The 15,133-nt window shown below is 44.8% G+C and overlaps 1 protein-coding gene across 2 annotated transcripts in view; it reads right to left on the bottom strand.

Annotated features, from left to right (window-relative positions):
• The window catches only part of LOC117220995 (uncharacterized), a 97,965-nt gene that overhangs the window by 58,584 nt on the left and 24,248 nt on the right, over nt 1-15,133 (bottom strand). For both annotated transcript variants that reach the window (XM_076522514.1, XM_076522513.1), the window contains exon 3: nt 14,620-14,762. In XM_076522514.1, the coding sequence (XP_076378629.1) occupies nt 14,620-14,762 (143 nt within the window). The remainder of the gene's footprint in view (nt 1-14,619; nt 14,763-15,133) is intronic.

Genomic DNA, 15,133 nt, shown 5'->3' with positions numbered 1-15,133 from the left:
AGCTCGGGTGGGCTAGATCGAGATCGCAACCAATGATAGCGGGCGCAGCTGCCCTGGGGAATCTACGAATCCTTCTCCGGAGATCCCGACGAGCCCCTTTGACGGGCAGGGGGAGGCCAGAACCCGATGCCTCCCAGGCTGCAGCGCTCGGGATTGCTCGCCGGAGATCCCCGGCCACCCCTAGACCGACGCGATGGCGTCGGAGAGAGCGGTCCGAGGGAAATAATAACGGCAGGGACGCCGCAAACGGGTAAACAAGCTCTGCCCACCCCTAATCGCGCCCCTAGGATCTCTTCCTTCGCCCGGATTAATTATTCGCCGGGCTCCTCGGGCGACGCCGCCGCTTCCCCTCTGCGCCGGGGATGCTCTCACCCCCCGAACGAGGACGTTGCTCGCTCGGAAAAATTCGTGTCGTGTACCTCGTGATGTGGATAATGTTTCTGCGAGGTTTCGTTCAGATTGGTTCATTCGTGGTCGCGTGAATAATTATTTAATGATACTTAGATCGAACTGGATCGAACGAGAATAGAGAAATTCACGATAATTAATTTCGCTTCTTTCGATTTTAACGCGTCGACTGGCAAGTCTGTTTCGAAAAATCTGTTCCACGCGCTAAAAATTTTCGTTTTTTTTTAAATAATTAAATAATGACAAGTAGAAAATAATAAATGAATCCTTCTTCTTCTTTCCACGACGTCAGAGTGGACGGCTGCCAAGAAATATCTCGTAGCAAGAAATGAATGGGTTAAGGGTTGTTTTTTAGCCTTTCGCAGCGAACGTTGGCAGCCGGAAAATTTCGGAAATCTGGGACCGTATGGGAATCAGATTGCAGCGAAATTTTGTCAAGATCGTTCGAAGAATATTTAACAAGATAATTATTAAGTACCAAACTGTTAAATATAAGAAAAGATATTCTTTAACTTTAAAGGCTGATTTCGCCCCAGCGGCGCGAGTGTAAGCAGCCGAAAAAATTCGAAAAGGCGTAGCCGTATGTGGACCAGATTGCGGCGAAATCTCGTCAAGATCGTTCGAAGATTATTTAACAAAATAATTATTAAGTATCACCTGGACAAATATAAAGAAAAAATATGATAAAATTCGATTCGATTTTCTTTAACTTTAAGGGCTGATTTCGCCCCTCCGACGCGAGTGTAAGCAGCCGAAAAAATTCGAAAAGGCGTAGCCGTATGTGGACCAGATTGCAGCGAAATTGCGTCAAGATCGTTCGAAGAATAAATTAACAGAATAATTATCGAGTACCACCTGGACAAATATTAAGAAGAAATACAATAAAATTCAATTCGATTTGCTTCAACTTTAAGGGCTGATTTCGCCCCTCCGGCGCGAGTGTACCAGATTGCAACGAGGATTTAATGAAAATCGATCGAAGCATAATTAAAAAGAACAAACAAACAAACAATGACCGACACGTCGTTCGAGCGAGAGAAATATTGAAAGCCGGCGATCTAGTAGCGAAGTTTCTCGTGGTACGGCAAGAAAGCCGTCGGCCGGTCGAAAAACGAGTTCGCTGTTCCGGCGAATCGGCCGGACGAAAACCGAATTATCTCGAGAGAGCGCGAGCTAAATCAATTTCGAGTCCGTGGCTCGTACGGCACGGTAGTTTATCGGGCCCGGCGAATTGTTTCTTTGTGTCGGTGAATGATCGATCGACTTGTCGGACAGTCGAAAACTGGTCGCCTGATCGCGGCCCGGCCCGGCCCGGCCCGGCTCCGCTCGGCGTGCCGAATCTTAAGTAGCCGGAGCTCTCGCTCTCCGGAGGCAGAGCCTAAAAGGAACAGCAAGAAAAAAAGAAGAAGCGAAGCTGGAGTCGCCTAAAGTCGCGCAGCGTCGTTCCGAGCATAACGGTGCCCGCCTTCCATTACCGCTAACAACCGTCGTAGTTCAAACGCTTCGTTAAACCCGGCCTAACCTCTCCGGAAAAAATCGGAACAATGACCTTAGCCCTCCACGGAAATAAGTGGCACCCTAAACGGCACCCTGCGACCTCGCACAGCGCAGCATTGCATCCAACAAGCTCGCCGAAATTTTTTTTTTTTAATCTTGCGTCGGATGACACATTTCAGTTGTCTGAGCTGTTAGAATATATGAACAATAATGTTTATAAAGTATTTTTAATACCTTGAAATGGTTTTTATTGGTTTTTAATAGTTTCCAATAGTTTCACATAGTTTTTCGTGATGTTTAAATCAATTTTGATTGCTTTCCGTTCGTTTATATGGTTTTTAATAATTATATACAGCCATCGTACGATGCAAATAATAACAATAATAATAATATTTGCTTTTAATGTGTAAAATTATTCCTATTAGGTTAAAACATTGCAAACAAATAGCTACGTATCGAATCCAATACAAATGCAAATAATATTTTTAATATTTTATTCATAATTTTTACTTGTTTAGAATTATTTTTATTTATTTAAAACTATTCTTACTTGTTCAGAATTCTTTTTATTTTCGTAGAATCATTTTTATCTGTTTAGAATTATTTTTATTTATACAGAATTATTTTCATCCCTTTGGAATTATTTGTGCTCGTTTATAATTATTTTCATTTGTTTAGAATTATTTTTCTTTGTTTAGAACTATTCTTACTTCTTCAGAATTCTTTTTATTTATGTAGAATCATTTTTATCTGTTTAGAATTATTTTTATTTCTACAGAATTATTTTCATCCCTTTGGAATTATTTGTGCTCGTTTACAATTATTTTCATTTCTAAAAAATTATGTTTATTTGTTCAGAATTGTCTTTTCCAAGTTCGAATACTACAAACGAGTCCATTAGGTGCATTTTGGACACGTTGAACGAGAAATATTTACCCCACTGTCGCACCCTGCAAAAATATTTTGCCGACATTAAGTGCCGGGTAACATCGTTTTATTAATTGCGGTTCGAAAAATCGTCGTTTTGGAAAAGGGAGGATTGCGTTCGAGGGTAATTCGAGATGGGCGTGTGCCGTTTCGGAGCGAGCCGAGCGCCGCGGAAGGCGGAGAGGCCAGGAGAGGAGCAGACTACAGAAAGCGGAGGCCGCGTAACGAATCGTCCTAACCCATTAACTTGTAAATTGCTTCCGACTGGTGCGCGATCCCGGCCGCGCATAAATCCGCGAAATAAATCGCGGCGCTTGTCGTACGGCGAAACGAGACGCACGACCAAATTATTGGCCCCGCTACTGGCAAACATTCGCAATACTAAGCGCCGCGCGAAACGGGCCGGGACGTAATCGAATGCTCGCGATGATTCATTCGAGTTGTCGATTCGAGGGTATTGTTTAAACAAATGCGCGGCTCGCCGAACTGGGCGCAACGGACGATTCGTTGCCAGAAGATACACGTTCTACCGTTTTATACGACCTTTTTTTATCGAGATTCTTCGCGCGTGAAGATTGCTCTCCATTTTAGGGTTGCTTTCACCCCCTCAACGTTGGTCGTGGCGGTCGAAAAAATTCTATGGCGCGCGTCTATGTGTGGACCATTATTTATCAAAGTGTAATAAATATCGGTCGATTGTTAATTGCATCAATAATTATTGATAAAATGTAGGATGAAAAATGGCGAAATTGGAATCTGCAACGTTGTTCGATTTAGGGGCTGTTTTCACCCGTTTATATTGAACATTGGTGGCCAAGAAAATTCAGAGTGGCGTGTCTATCTGTGGACCAGATTGCAGGAAAGTTTTGCAAAAATCGATCGAAGAATATTGAACGAAATAATTATTGAACACCACTCGGTCGTATATGAGAAAAAAGCTATGACAAAATATAATTTAATTTTCTCGAACTTTAAGAGCTGTTTTCGTCCATTTGTAGCGAACATCGGCAGCCAGAAAAATTCAGAGTGGTGTATCCGAATGTGGACCAGATGCTGGCTAAGTATCATCCAGATCTACGAACGAATTTTTCGTTCCCAGAGTTCTATGTGCCAGGACGACCGAAGCCGCAAACGCGACCTTTAGAACGAAGCGTTTTCGATGAGGTGCGGCCATCGATAAGTCTCTTTGAGGGGGGAGGGAGGGTACGTTGGATCGTATTGCGAGCGATCGAGAGCTCGCCGAGCCAAGAGAGGAGGCTAAGGATGAAGCCGGTGGCGATCTGGACGCGGACAGCGACGTATTCAAAGTGTGAACGGATGCAAATCTCGTCTCTCATGAGCGGAATTTTCAAGGAAGCTGAAAGATGGATGGAGCACGGCCGCCGGCACCGGACAATACGGGGACATTTGCATCTGGTACATAATTCAGTCGCCGTTTCTGCCCCCGACCACGGCCGGCCGCCGCGCCGCTTCGGACCGGGTCGGGTCGGGCCGGGCCGGGCTGCGTGTGCTGTTCATAAAGCACACCGGTGGCGATCTCACGAAATCCAGGAGAGGCTCGGGCACTAGGGAAATAACGAGGCGCCTTCCTTTTTTCTCCATCTCTCTCTCTCTCTCTCTCTCTCTCTCTCTCTCTCTCTCTCTCTCTCTCTCTCTCTCCCTCCCTCTCTCTTTCGCTCGCGCGACCGCTCGCTCTCTTTCTCTCTGTCTTTTCCTTCCCACTCGCGCGCGACCGCTCGAAAATTTATTCCGGTGAATTTTAATGGACCAGAAACCGTGCTGCGCCCGGATCGTTACGCTACCCTTTTGTTCCTCGCAATTATAATTAACCGGCGCCGTACGTCGGCATTTAATTATTCCACGACCAGTCGCCTAACTCCAATAGCGACCCCGTCATCGTCCCCGAAAATCTACAGCACCAAAATAGCGGCGACAAGACGTCTTCGGGTCTACCGGTGCTCCGAGGAGGTCGGAGCTAGCTCTGTCGGAAATGGGGGCCACTTGGCCACGCCCCCTCACGCAATTTTCTTCCCTGTTCTTACTATTTTTATTTCTCTTACAAGCACAAACGTAGACTCAATGTCGCTCTGTCAATTTCTATTTAGATCGAAGAGAAACATTTGATAAACTATTATTTTTAGTTTCATAGCTTGGCCACGCCCCCTCGCGCAATTTTCTTCCCCGTTCATACAATCTTTACCTCTCATGTAAGCACAAACGTGGACTGGATATCGCTCTGTCAATTTCTATTTAGATCAAAGAGAGACATTTGATCAACTATTATTGTCAGTCTCAGAGCTGGTGCTATTTGGCCACACCCCCATGCAATTTTCTTCACCATTCATACTATTCTTATCTCTCTTGCAAGCACAAACGTAGACTAGATATCGCTCTGTCAATTTCTATTTAGATCGAAGTGAGACATTTGATAAACTATTATTGTTAGCCTTAGTGCTGGAGCTATTTGGCCACACCCCCATGCAATTTTCTTCACCGTTCATACTATTCTTATCTCTCTTGCAAGCACAAACGTAGACTAGATATCGCTCTGTCAATTTCTATTTAGATCGAAGTGAGACATTTGATAAACTATTATTCTTAGTCTCAGAGCTGGGGCTATTTGGCCACGCCCCCGCGCAATTTTCTGCCCCCTTCTTACTATTTTTATCTCTCTTGCAAGCACAAAGGTAGACTCAATGTCGCTCTGTCAATTTCTATTTAGATCGAAGGTAGACATTTGATAAACTATTATTCTTAGTCTCAGAGCTGGGGCCACTTGGCCACGCCCCCTCACGAAGTCCTATTCTCCTTTCCACACCTTCTTTCCTACCACTTATATTTTTCTTGCAAGCACAACTGTGCGCTCGATATTTGTCCATCAATCTGAACCAAATTCACGCTTTTTACTTTCAACAAATATACATATGTTAAACATTCTCTGCTGTTTATAGGCATTGTACGACCGTCTAAGGTTAAATTTAGAGAAAGAAATTTAGAAAAAGACGAAGATTTCAATCAAATTTGTAAGAAAGGATTGTAGTCTAATAACAAACAAACAACTCTTTCGCGTACATGTTGTACATATTGTACATAGTTCTTCATACAATTTTCTTATACAGCGATTATGTCAGGACCATGACGGAGGGACGGTTAACGAGTTCACCGTCGATGGAAAAGTTTCGTTTCACCGGGAGGGGGTGCTGTCGTTTACCTAGCGGCGCACAATGCTCGCGCCTGGTGTCTGAGACAGTGGATAACGATCTCGGGAGCATTGTGTGTCGGCGTATGATCCGCGAGACGCGTCGGACTCGGGTGTCGTTGCCCCGTTCTCGCTAGAAAGCCGTTACGATTTTTCCAGCCGGAGAGCAACGGGAGAGAGAAAGAGAGAGAGAGAGAGAGAGAGAGAGAGTGAAGAGAGGAGAGGATTTCCCTGGGACGAGCCACTGGGACCGAAAGCGAGTCGAGTTTTCCCCCGCGTCGGTCTCTCTCTCTCTCTCTCTCTTTCTCTCTCTCTCTCTCTCTCTTTCTCTCGTTCTTCTCGTGCGACTCGCAACTACTTTCCACGCGATCGGGATTAATTATGATAACGACCGGCGGGGTTAGGCGAGGCGCGACGAGCCGGGACGTGCCGTGCTGAGTCGAGACGAGCGCCAGGTTCCTCTAAGGTAATCGCTTGCCGTCGCTGTTGCGTGATGCCGATCCTGGGGAATCGATTAACTCTGGCCAATGATTTTGCTTCGCGAGATCCTGCGAGCCGGCGGAGGCCAGGGAGTCTAAAGAGAATCCAAGAGTGGTACCAGGAATCCTGGGAGGTACCGCATAATTTCTGAGGAGCTCGGGAAGCTTGCAAAAATGTTCTAAGGACCCGAAGGTGTCCGAGGAATTTATTTAAAAAATTCCACGGTCTCCTGGGACCTCAAAAAATATTCCAGGATGTTCCAGGAGCTTCCTAAAAATTCGAAGGAGGCCCAGGAGCTTTCAAAAAATTCCGAGCAGTCCGGGGAGCTTGCAAAATTTTCCAACGGGTTTTCGAAAACTTCTAAGTGGATCGAGGTACTTATTAAAAAATTCCAAGGAATCCCCGGAGCTTGAAAAAAATCCCATGAGTCCAGAAAGCTCGAAAAAGATTCTAAGGACCTACCAAAAGCTTCTAAGTGGCTCAAGAAACCTCTAAAAAAATTCCACAGAGTCCTAAGAGCCATCGAAAAATTCTGAAGAATCCGAAAAGTTTCCCAAAAGTTCCAACGAGCTTGTGCAAAATTCCAGTGTCCTAGGAGCTTCCCGAAAAATTCCAAGGAGTCCAGGAAGCTTGCAAAAAATTCTAAGGACCTATCGAAAGCTTCTAAGTGGTCCAAGGAACCTCTAAAAAAAATTCCACAGAGTCTTTAGCACCACCAAAGAATTCCAAAGAATCCAAAAAGTTTCCCAAAAGCTCCAACGTGCTTGTACAGCTTCCAAAAAGCTTCCAAAAATTTTCACACATCCAAGGACCATAAACGGGAGTCTAAAAACTCCGCAGGGTCACCGAAGGGTCCGAAAAAGCTTCGAGAAGAGTTCAAAGATCATCGAGAAGTCGGGAAAAATTTTGTCAAGAGATCTACAACATTGGTTGTAAATGTAATAATGATAATGAGTCGGGCAAAGGGTTCTGGCCAGCCGAAAAGAATTCCTCGAAGAGCTTAACGGGTCCGGCGAGGGTCGCTGGCGCTTCTGTTGCCACCGGAATGTCCAGGAACGGCCGCGGCACCGTATAACTTCGACGAGCATTGCGCACGACGTTGCACGACGTTGCACGCCGTAGCGCGCGGCGTGGCGCGCGATAAGGATCGCCACCAGGACCAGAAGGGAAAAGAAAAGGGCGAGAGAGAAAGGGAGAGAGAGAAAGGGAGAAAGAGAGAGAGAGAGAGAGAGAGAAAGCCGTGTAGGACAGCCGTTAACGAGCGATTCCACGCAGAAGGTTAGCCTCCCGCTTCTACGTGCCTCGAACCGGCCGACCAGCTTCCACTTCCTCTGCCTCGCCTCGTTCCGAGGATTCTCGGCACTTGGTCCACGAATCCTTCGTATGAACTGGGCATGGAGCTTCCGGAGGAGTCCGGAATGCTCCAGTAGGGGTCTAAAAGCTCCAGGTAGAGTCCCAGGGGCTTCCAGAAGCGGCCAAAGTGCTTCCAGAAAGGGCCACGGAGCTTTTATTTGGAGAGGGTGCTTGGAGAAGAACTGAGGGGTCCAAGAGACTTCGAGGAGGATCCAAGGGGGCCCTTAAAACTCGAGGGGGGTTAAAAGAACGTGTAGGGCTACGATAACAATTTGAGAAGTCTAAACATTCGTGTAGAAACACGAAAGTAAAATCGTGGCGGTTCGTGGGGTTCGAGAATTGCAGAAGTCCTAGGAGCTTTGAAAAAATTCCCGGGATGTCCACAGGGAGCTTGCAGAAATTTGCAAGGAGCTTGGAAAAGCTTCCAAGTGGTCCAAGAAACTTTTATATAAAAGAGTTCCAAGGATTTCTAGGACTTATCGAAAAGTTCGGAGAAGTCCCAGGAGCTTCCAAAAAGTTCTAAAGAGTTGAGAAAGCTTCGTAGTGAATCCGGAGAAACTAGAATGCTTCGGGGACAAGTGGAAGGTATCGAGAGACTCAGAAAATAGATAAGACCATCTGAGAAGTTTCTGATAAAGCCTTGAGGGCTTGAGAAAGTAGCGAAAATTTTTAGAGGAGCGAAGCTTAGTGGAAGCTGAAGAGTTGAGTTTAGGGGAAGCTTCTAGAAGCTTCGACTGAGTCCAAAGAGCTTTCAATGAGTCCAAAGAGCTTCAATTGAGATCAAAGTGTTTCCACTGAGTCCAGAGAGCTTCAGCTGAGTCCAAAAAGCTTCGACTGAGACTAAAGAGCTTTAATTGAGTCCAAAGAGCTTCAGCTGAGTGTAAAGAGCTTCAGCTAAGGGTAAAGAGCTTCAGCTGAGTTCAAAGTGCTTCCACTGAGTCCAGAGAGCTTCAAATGAGACCAAAGAGCTTCAGCTGAGTCCAAAGAGCTTCAGCTGAGTTCAAAGTGCTTCCACTGAGTCCAGAGAGCTTCCACTGAGTCCAAAGAGCTTCAACTGAATCCAAAGAGCTTCATCTGAGTCCAAAAAGCTTCCACTGAGTCCAAAGAGCTTCAAACGAAGCCAAAAAGCTTCCACTGAGTCCAAAGAGCTTCAGCTGAGTCCACAAATCTTCGGAGAAGTCCAAGTCTCTTCGTGACAGTCCACTAGTCCCAAAACTCCCAAAACCCGTCCAAATTGTCACGAAACCTTGAACAACTCCAGTACCGCAATAACCCTGGTTCAAAAGCACGCAGAGAACATCGTGATCCCAGAAATGGATCCGAAGAGGAGTTCAGGCCCGAGAAAAGTCCGAAGGAAGTCCAAGGAAATGTTCCTTCCGAACGGCCGAAGTTTGCGAAGCCTCTGAGAAGCGGCCGGAAAGGGGCGACGGAAGGCGAACGGTTAAAAAAGTGTACCGAAAAATATTCCCAGCTGTTCCCGTCGTTATCTGCCCGAGGAATCAACGATGGCGTCGTTCGTTCGTTCTGCCGAGGGGCAGCATAGGCGGCGAGGAGAGGGGATTTTCAACCCTTGCTATCTGGCCCGATCGGGTTTTCGAGGACCGGCCGCGGCGGGGACCGTACCCGTTCATAATAAACGCTCGGCTGGAATTTCCGTGGAAGAGACACGTCCGCACAATGCGTTTCCACGTGGCCCCGATATGTGTGCCACGACCCACGACTTTATTATTTTCGGGGGCAGGCCCCCGTCGCGTATACCTGGTGGCGCGCCGGCTTTTGTTTCGCAGATCGTATCGGGCCGGCCCTCTTTCTCTCGTCTCGTCTCGTCTCGTCCCCGTCGCATCTGTGACCGGATTCGCTCCCATGCTCGCCCCGTAAAAATGCGACATATTGTGCGAAAAGCATATGGGCCACCCTACCCCCGGCATCGCTCCTCCTTTTTCGGGGTAGCCCCGCGCTAATCGACCGCACGGCTCCCCGCAGCCGGGGCCAACTTCCTCATTTTTTTACTCGTAAACTGCCGCACCTATCCCGGTCAAATTTTTCTCACTGTCCAACGCGTGTCCGAACAATGCTCACGAATTTTTTCATTGCGAAATATCGGACAGTAGTCGAGATATAAAATGATTTATGTACCGAGAAACTTTCGTCTCGAATTTATCGCGTTTCTTGTCTTGAAAAAAGAATTCGGGAGAGTAAAATAATTATTGCCAATCCGCATAAATTATAGCGCGTGTGTACGGTGACAGTACGAAATGCGACATGTGCGAAAAGCATATGGGCCTCCTATCTACGTCGACGTTCCTCCTTTTATCGGGGGAGACCTGCACTAATCGACGACCGCTCGACTCGCCGCAGCCAGGCCAAATTCCCCATTTTTTTGCTCGCAAACGGCGCGACCGATCTCGGCGAAATTTTTATCACGATTTCACGCGCACTCGAACGAAGCTCCCGATTTTTTTCATTGGAAAATATCCGATAGAAATCGAGATATATAATAATTTATAGAAACTTGGCTCCGCGCGTGAAATTTTTCTGTCAAGAATCGACGAGTTTGGTAGCGCGCGATCGAATTGTTTCCGATAGTTGTAAATCGTGGAGCGTTTCCACGGTGAAAGGAGGATAGTTTAGGCGTGCAGGGGAACTTTTTCGAGTGGAATAACCACGGTCGGGAGTCCCAGGAGGCCGCGGCGCCGGTTAATGATCGGTGAATCGCGTTTTCGCTCTCGGCGATGCGAGGAATCGCGAATGCAAAAACGCGTCGATTAATACGTCTATCCGGCGCGTGAGCGGCGTAATTAGAAAAATGATGAGGTGTCTGCGCGAGGGGGACGCGAGAGGGGGAGAAAAAAAAAGCCGTGAATCCATCGGCTCTGGTCTATCGCGCGCGAGAGAAAGCGCGCGGAGAGCGATAGTGAAACGTCACTGCATTCTGCGCCCGCGGAATGCAACGGAGGTTCGCCGATCGGCTGCAGCTTCTTTCCCATTCTCGTCACTCGGCTTGCTTTTTAATCGCAATTAGCCTCGAGGAATTTTTTAACAGGCTTCTTTGCATCTTCTTCGTCGAAGCTAACGATTCCCCAATTAAGTCTTCTTCGCGTATTTGGAGCGATTCGGAGCGGTTCAGGCGCCTCTCCAGTGGAACGGTTACTCAGAAAATGAAGCGAATAAGGCGGCACGCGGGGTGGGAAATATGGTGGCGGCTAGGTCGATATCGAATTTCCGCGGAGTCGTGTATCGGAGCAAACTATCCCGCAGGTGCCAGCCTGCTCGACGAAAATAGATCGAATTCGCGAGAGCTCTACGAGCCGATCGCACGAAACCCCCGGCCACCCTTCGAGCTATCGATCCGGCGGACCTCCCGATACCCCCTAATCCGAGTTCGATAGCGAATCTTCGCTTCTAACGCGTTCGAATGATTCGCATGTGTCAATTTGGAGAATTTCAGAGACAGCCGTCTCGCTCTCCGGTCTGTACCTCCGCGATCGAATTTTTTATCACGATGAGACTCGGGCAGAATGAAAGGGGAGATTTCGCTCTTTAAAATGAGCTGAAGTTGATTCCGGTGAGATTATTTTTCGAGAAGTTATAATACTTCAAAGTTGAACAATATTTTACTCGGGATTAAATATTTCGACTCCGGCGGCACAGTTTTCACTAAAAGTGCCATAAAATGGTAACAAAACATCGCAGCTCGCTTTTCTTGGTCTCGTTGTATAACTGAGACTTAAATCTACACACTCGCTTCAGTTTCATTCGAAGACAAAACTTTTTAGCCACCGGGGACATTATCGAATGTACGTAATCGTTCAAAAATCGCTTTCGACAGTTTTCGCTGTATATTTTCGTGAATAATTTTTTTCTTTCAAATCGATATGCTGGAGGCGGAAGGCCAGATTTTATTCTTTAAAATGAACTAGGCTAGATCGTTCTACAATTTTTCTTCGCGTAGTTACGATGTTTTGAAATCTCATGACACTTTTTACCGAAGACTTCATGATAAGTATTCTGACTCTGATGGCACAGTTTCCGCTAGAAGTGTCATAAAACGGCAACAAAAAATCGCAGCTCACTTTTCTTGTTCTCAATGCAAAGTAGACACTACAACCTACAAATTCGCATAAGTTTCGTTTGAAAAACAAATTTTTTCACCTCCGTAGACATCGTCGAATGCACATAATCGTGCAAAAATCGCTATCAGCAGTTTTCGCTCGACATTTCCATGAACAATTTTTTCACCTTAAAGCGACATACTTGTGATAGAAGGCGAAGTTCTGTTCTTTAAAACGAACTAAGCTAGATCGTTCTGCGATTTTTTTTCGCGAAGTTACAATGTTTTGAAATCTCATGACACTTTTTACCGAAGACTTCATGATAAGTATTCTGACTCTGATGGCACAGTTTCCGCTAGAAGTGTCATAAAACGGCAACAAAAAATCGCAGCTCACTTTTCTCGGTCTCAGTGCAAACTAGACACTACAGCCTACAAATTCGCATAAGTTTCATTTGAAAAACAAATTTGTTCACCTCCGTAGACATCGTCGAATGCACATAATCGCGCAACAATCGCTATCGGCAGTTCTCGCAACGACATTTTCGTGAACAATTTTTCCACCTAAAAGCGACTCGCCGCCGGTGAAAGCGGAGATTTTACCCTTTAAAACGAGCCGAGGTAGACAGCCGTGCGATTCACCGGCGCGAAGTTACAGCGCGTTGAACTCGAGCGAGTTTCGCGGCCGAGCCCGAGCGCTCATTTAATTTCGATCGTCGGCGTATCTCGAAACGATCCTAATTCGCGAGATCGTCGAGGATGCCGTCGATCTCAACCGTCCGCGGGCGAGGGGATCAGGCGGGGCAAGGGGGGCAGCGAGGGAGAGAGGGGGGGCCGTCGCGTATATTAATCGTCGTGTACAGGAAATTAACTTGGCCTTGTTTTATCTTGCATTCTGATGACTGCATCTGCGTATCGCGAGAAACGTGTAACGCTCCGGTGTTCCGCGCGTGTATTAATTAAGTATGTGCGACTCGGTATGCGCGAAGGAAACGATCAAGGACTCGCTTTTACGAGTCAGCCAGGTGCACCGGGTGCTTTTCTGCGAATCATCGGTGCCCGATCCGCAAGAGAACCCACGATCATCGCGCTACATAGTCTCCGTGATCGCAACAAAAACAGAAAGATATTCCTCCCCTCCGTTTCCCCCCCCCCCTACTTTCCCGGGGCCCCTTTAATCGCTCGCGAAAATCGGCGAGACGATGATTAACACGTTGTGCCCTGCTGGCTGTCACTCGGACAGGCTCCGAAACTATCGCGCAACACACGGTTCGCCGCGAGATTTTCATCCAGATAGAGCCCCTCGACTTCGAGGGTAGTTTTCATCTCTCGATTGAAATCGTAGGACAGCGACAATCGCGCTAATTAACACTTTGACTTTGTCGGATGAAGTTGTTATTAACGATCCGTTGTGTTATTCGACTGCGGAGTTTTATGCGAGATCGAAACTTTGCGCGTTAATTGCAAGATTGTATTTATATTATATGTATTTGTGTATATTATAAATATTATATACAATACATATTATACTAATATGTTGTACTATTTCGTACTTTATATTTATTAGAATCTTGTTACGATAGTAACATATTAATATATTAATTTCAAGATAATATTTATATTATATATATTATAAATACTATATACAATATATATTGTACTAATATATTATATTATTGCATACTTTATGTTCATTACAACTTCATTACGATATTAATATATTAATACATTAATTGGAAGATAATATTTATATTATATATATTTATATAAATATATTATAAATACTATATACAATATATATTGTACTAATATATTATATTATTGCATACTTTATGTTCATTACAACTTCATTACGATACTAATATATTAATACATTAATTGGAAGATAATATTTATATTATATATATTTATATAAATATATTATAAATACTATATACAATATATATTGTACTAATATATTATATTATTGCATACTTTATGTTCATTACAACTTCATTACGATACTAATATATTAATATATTAATTGCAAGATAATATTTATATTATATATATTTATATATATTATAAATACTATATACAATATATATTATACTAATATATTACACTATTGCATACTTTATATTTATTACAACTTCATTACGACATTAATATATTAATTGCTAGATAATATTTATATTATATATATTTATATATATTATAAATACTATATATACAATATATATTATACTATTGCATATATTATATTTATTACAATTTTATTACGATATTATAATATATTACTATTAATTAGTAATATTATACTAATACAATATATATTATAAATATTATATATATTTATATATATTATATATATCTTCTTTTCTTTCTCTAATCATGTCATTCGATTCGAAATAATGCAACAACATTTTCAAATTCTGAAAACGATGTTACTCTTTTGTATTTCGTCTCCCGGCTTCTGTCATGAATGCATCAAAATCGTACATAAATAAATCTCGATAAACAGATAGCCTCGTGTAATTTACTATTAAATATTGCATGCTTATTTCTCGAATATTGTCAAGCAAATTCCTGCAAAACCCATCGGACAGACTCCAAGAATGTCCGACAGGCAAAAGGTTTGTGAACGGAACACCAAATGTTTGATCAGCGTGACGGTCAAAGTGTCAATTAATAATAATGGTAATTCAGCTTAGGTATTTACCAGGCGTCGTTTCGGCTTGATGAGAGGTCGGTTCTGCCCGTTCATCTTGTAGTAGAGTCCGCAGGCGTTGCAGAGATAGTGTCCGGTGCCGTCCCGTCTCCACAGCGGCGTCGAAGTAGCACCGCAGTTGACGCACTCGCGGCCCTCTATCGGGATCCCATCGAAGAAACAACAATGCTGTTAGAGACTCGTCTGGCTGGTTCGACAAGCGAAAGAACAGAGAGGAAGCTACGTCCGCGAGCGCCGAGCAGCGAAACGAATTCTCTATACAATATCGTCGTCGTACCAACGAAGAAATCGCGCGTCTCGCTCCGGGCAAGCTTCTGTCGCTGCTCGGCGCCGCCATTTTGAAGCACGGCCGCGCTGGCTCCGCCAAAACGAATACGAACATCCTCGAACGCTGTCGGGACACCGCGTAATCAATTCCACGGCGACTACCCACGGTTGCTTGTTACAATTCGAAATGTTGCAGAACGTGATAGATACAGTGGCCGAGGAAATATTTGACAATTTTTAC

This window comes from Megalopta genalis, chromosome 5 (assembly GCF_051020955.1).
Source record: "Megalopta genalis isolate 19385.01 chromosome 5, iyMegGena1_principal, whole genome shotgun sequence".
In the NCBI taxonomy this organism is placed as follows: domain Eukaryota; kingdom Metazoa; phylum Arthropoda; class Insecta; order Hymenoptera; family Halictidae; genus Megalopta; species Megalopta genalis.
The sequence above is the reverse complement of the archived record's forward strand: the minus strand, read 5'-3'. Positions and strand labels throughout refer to the sequence as shown.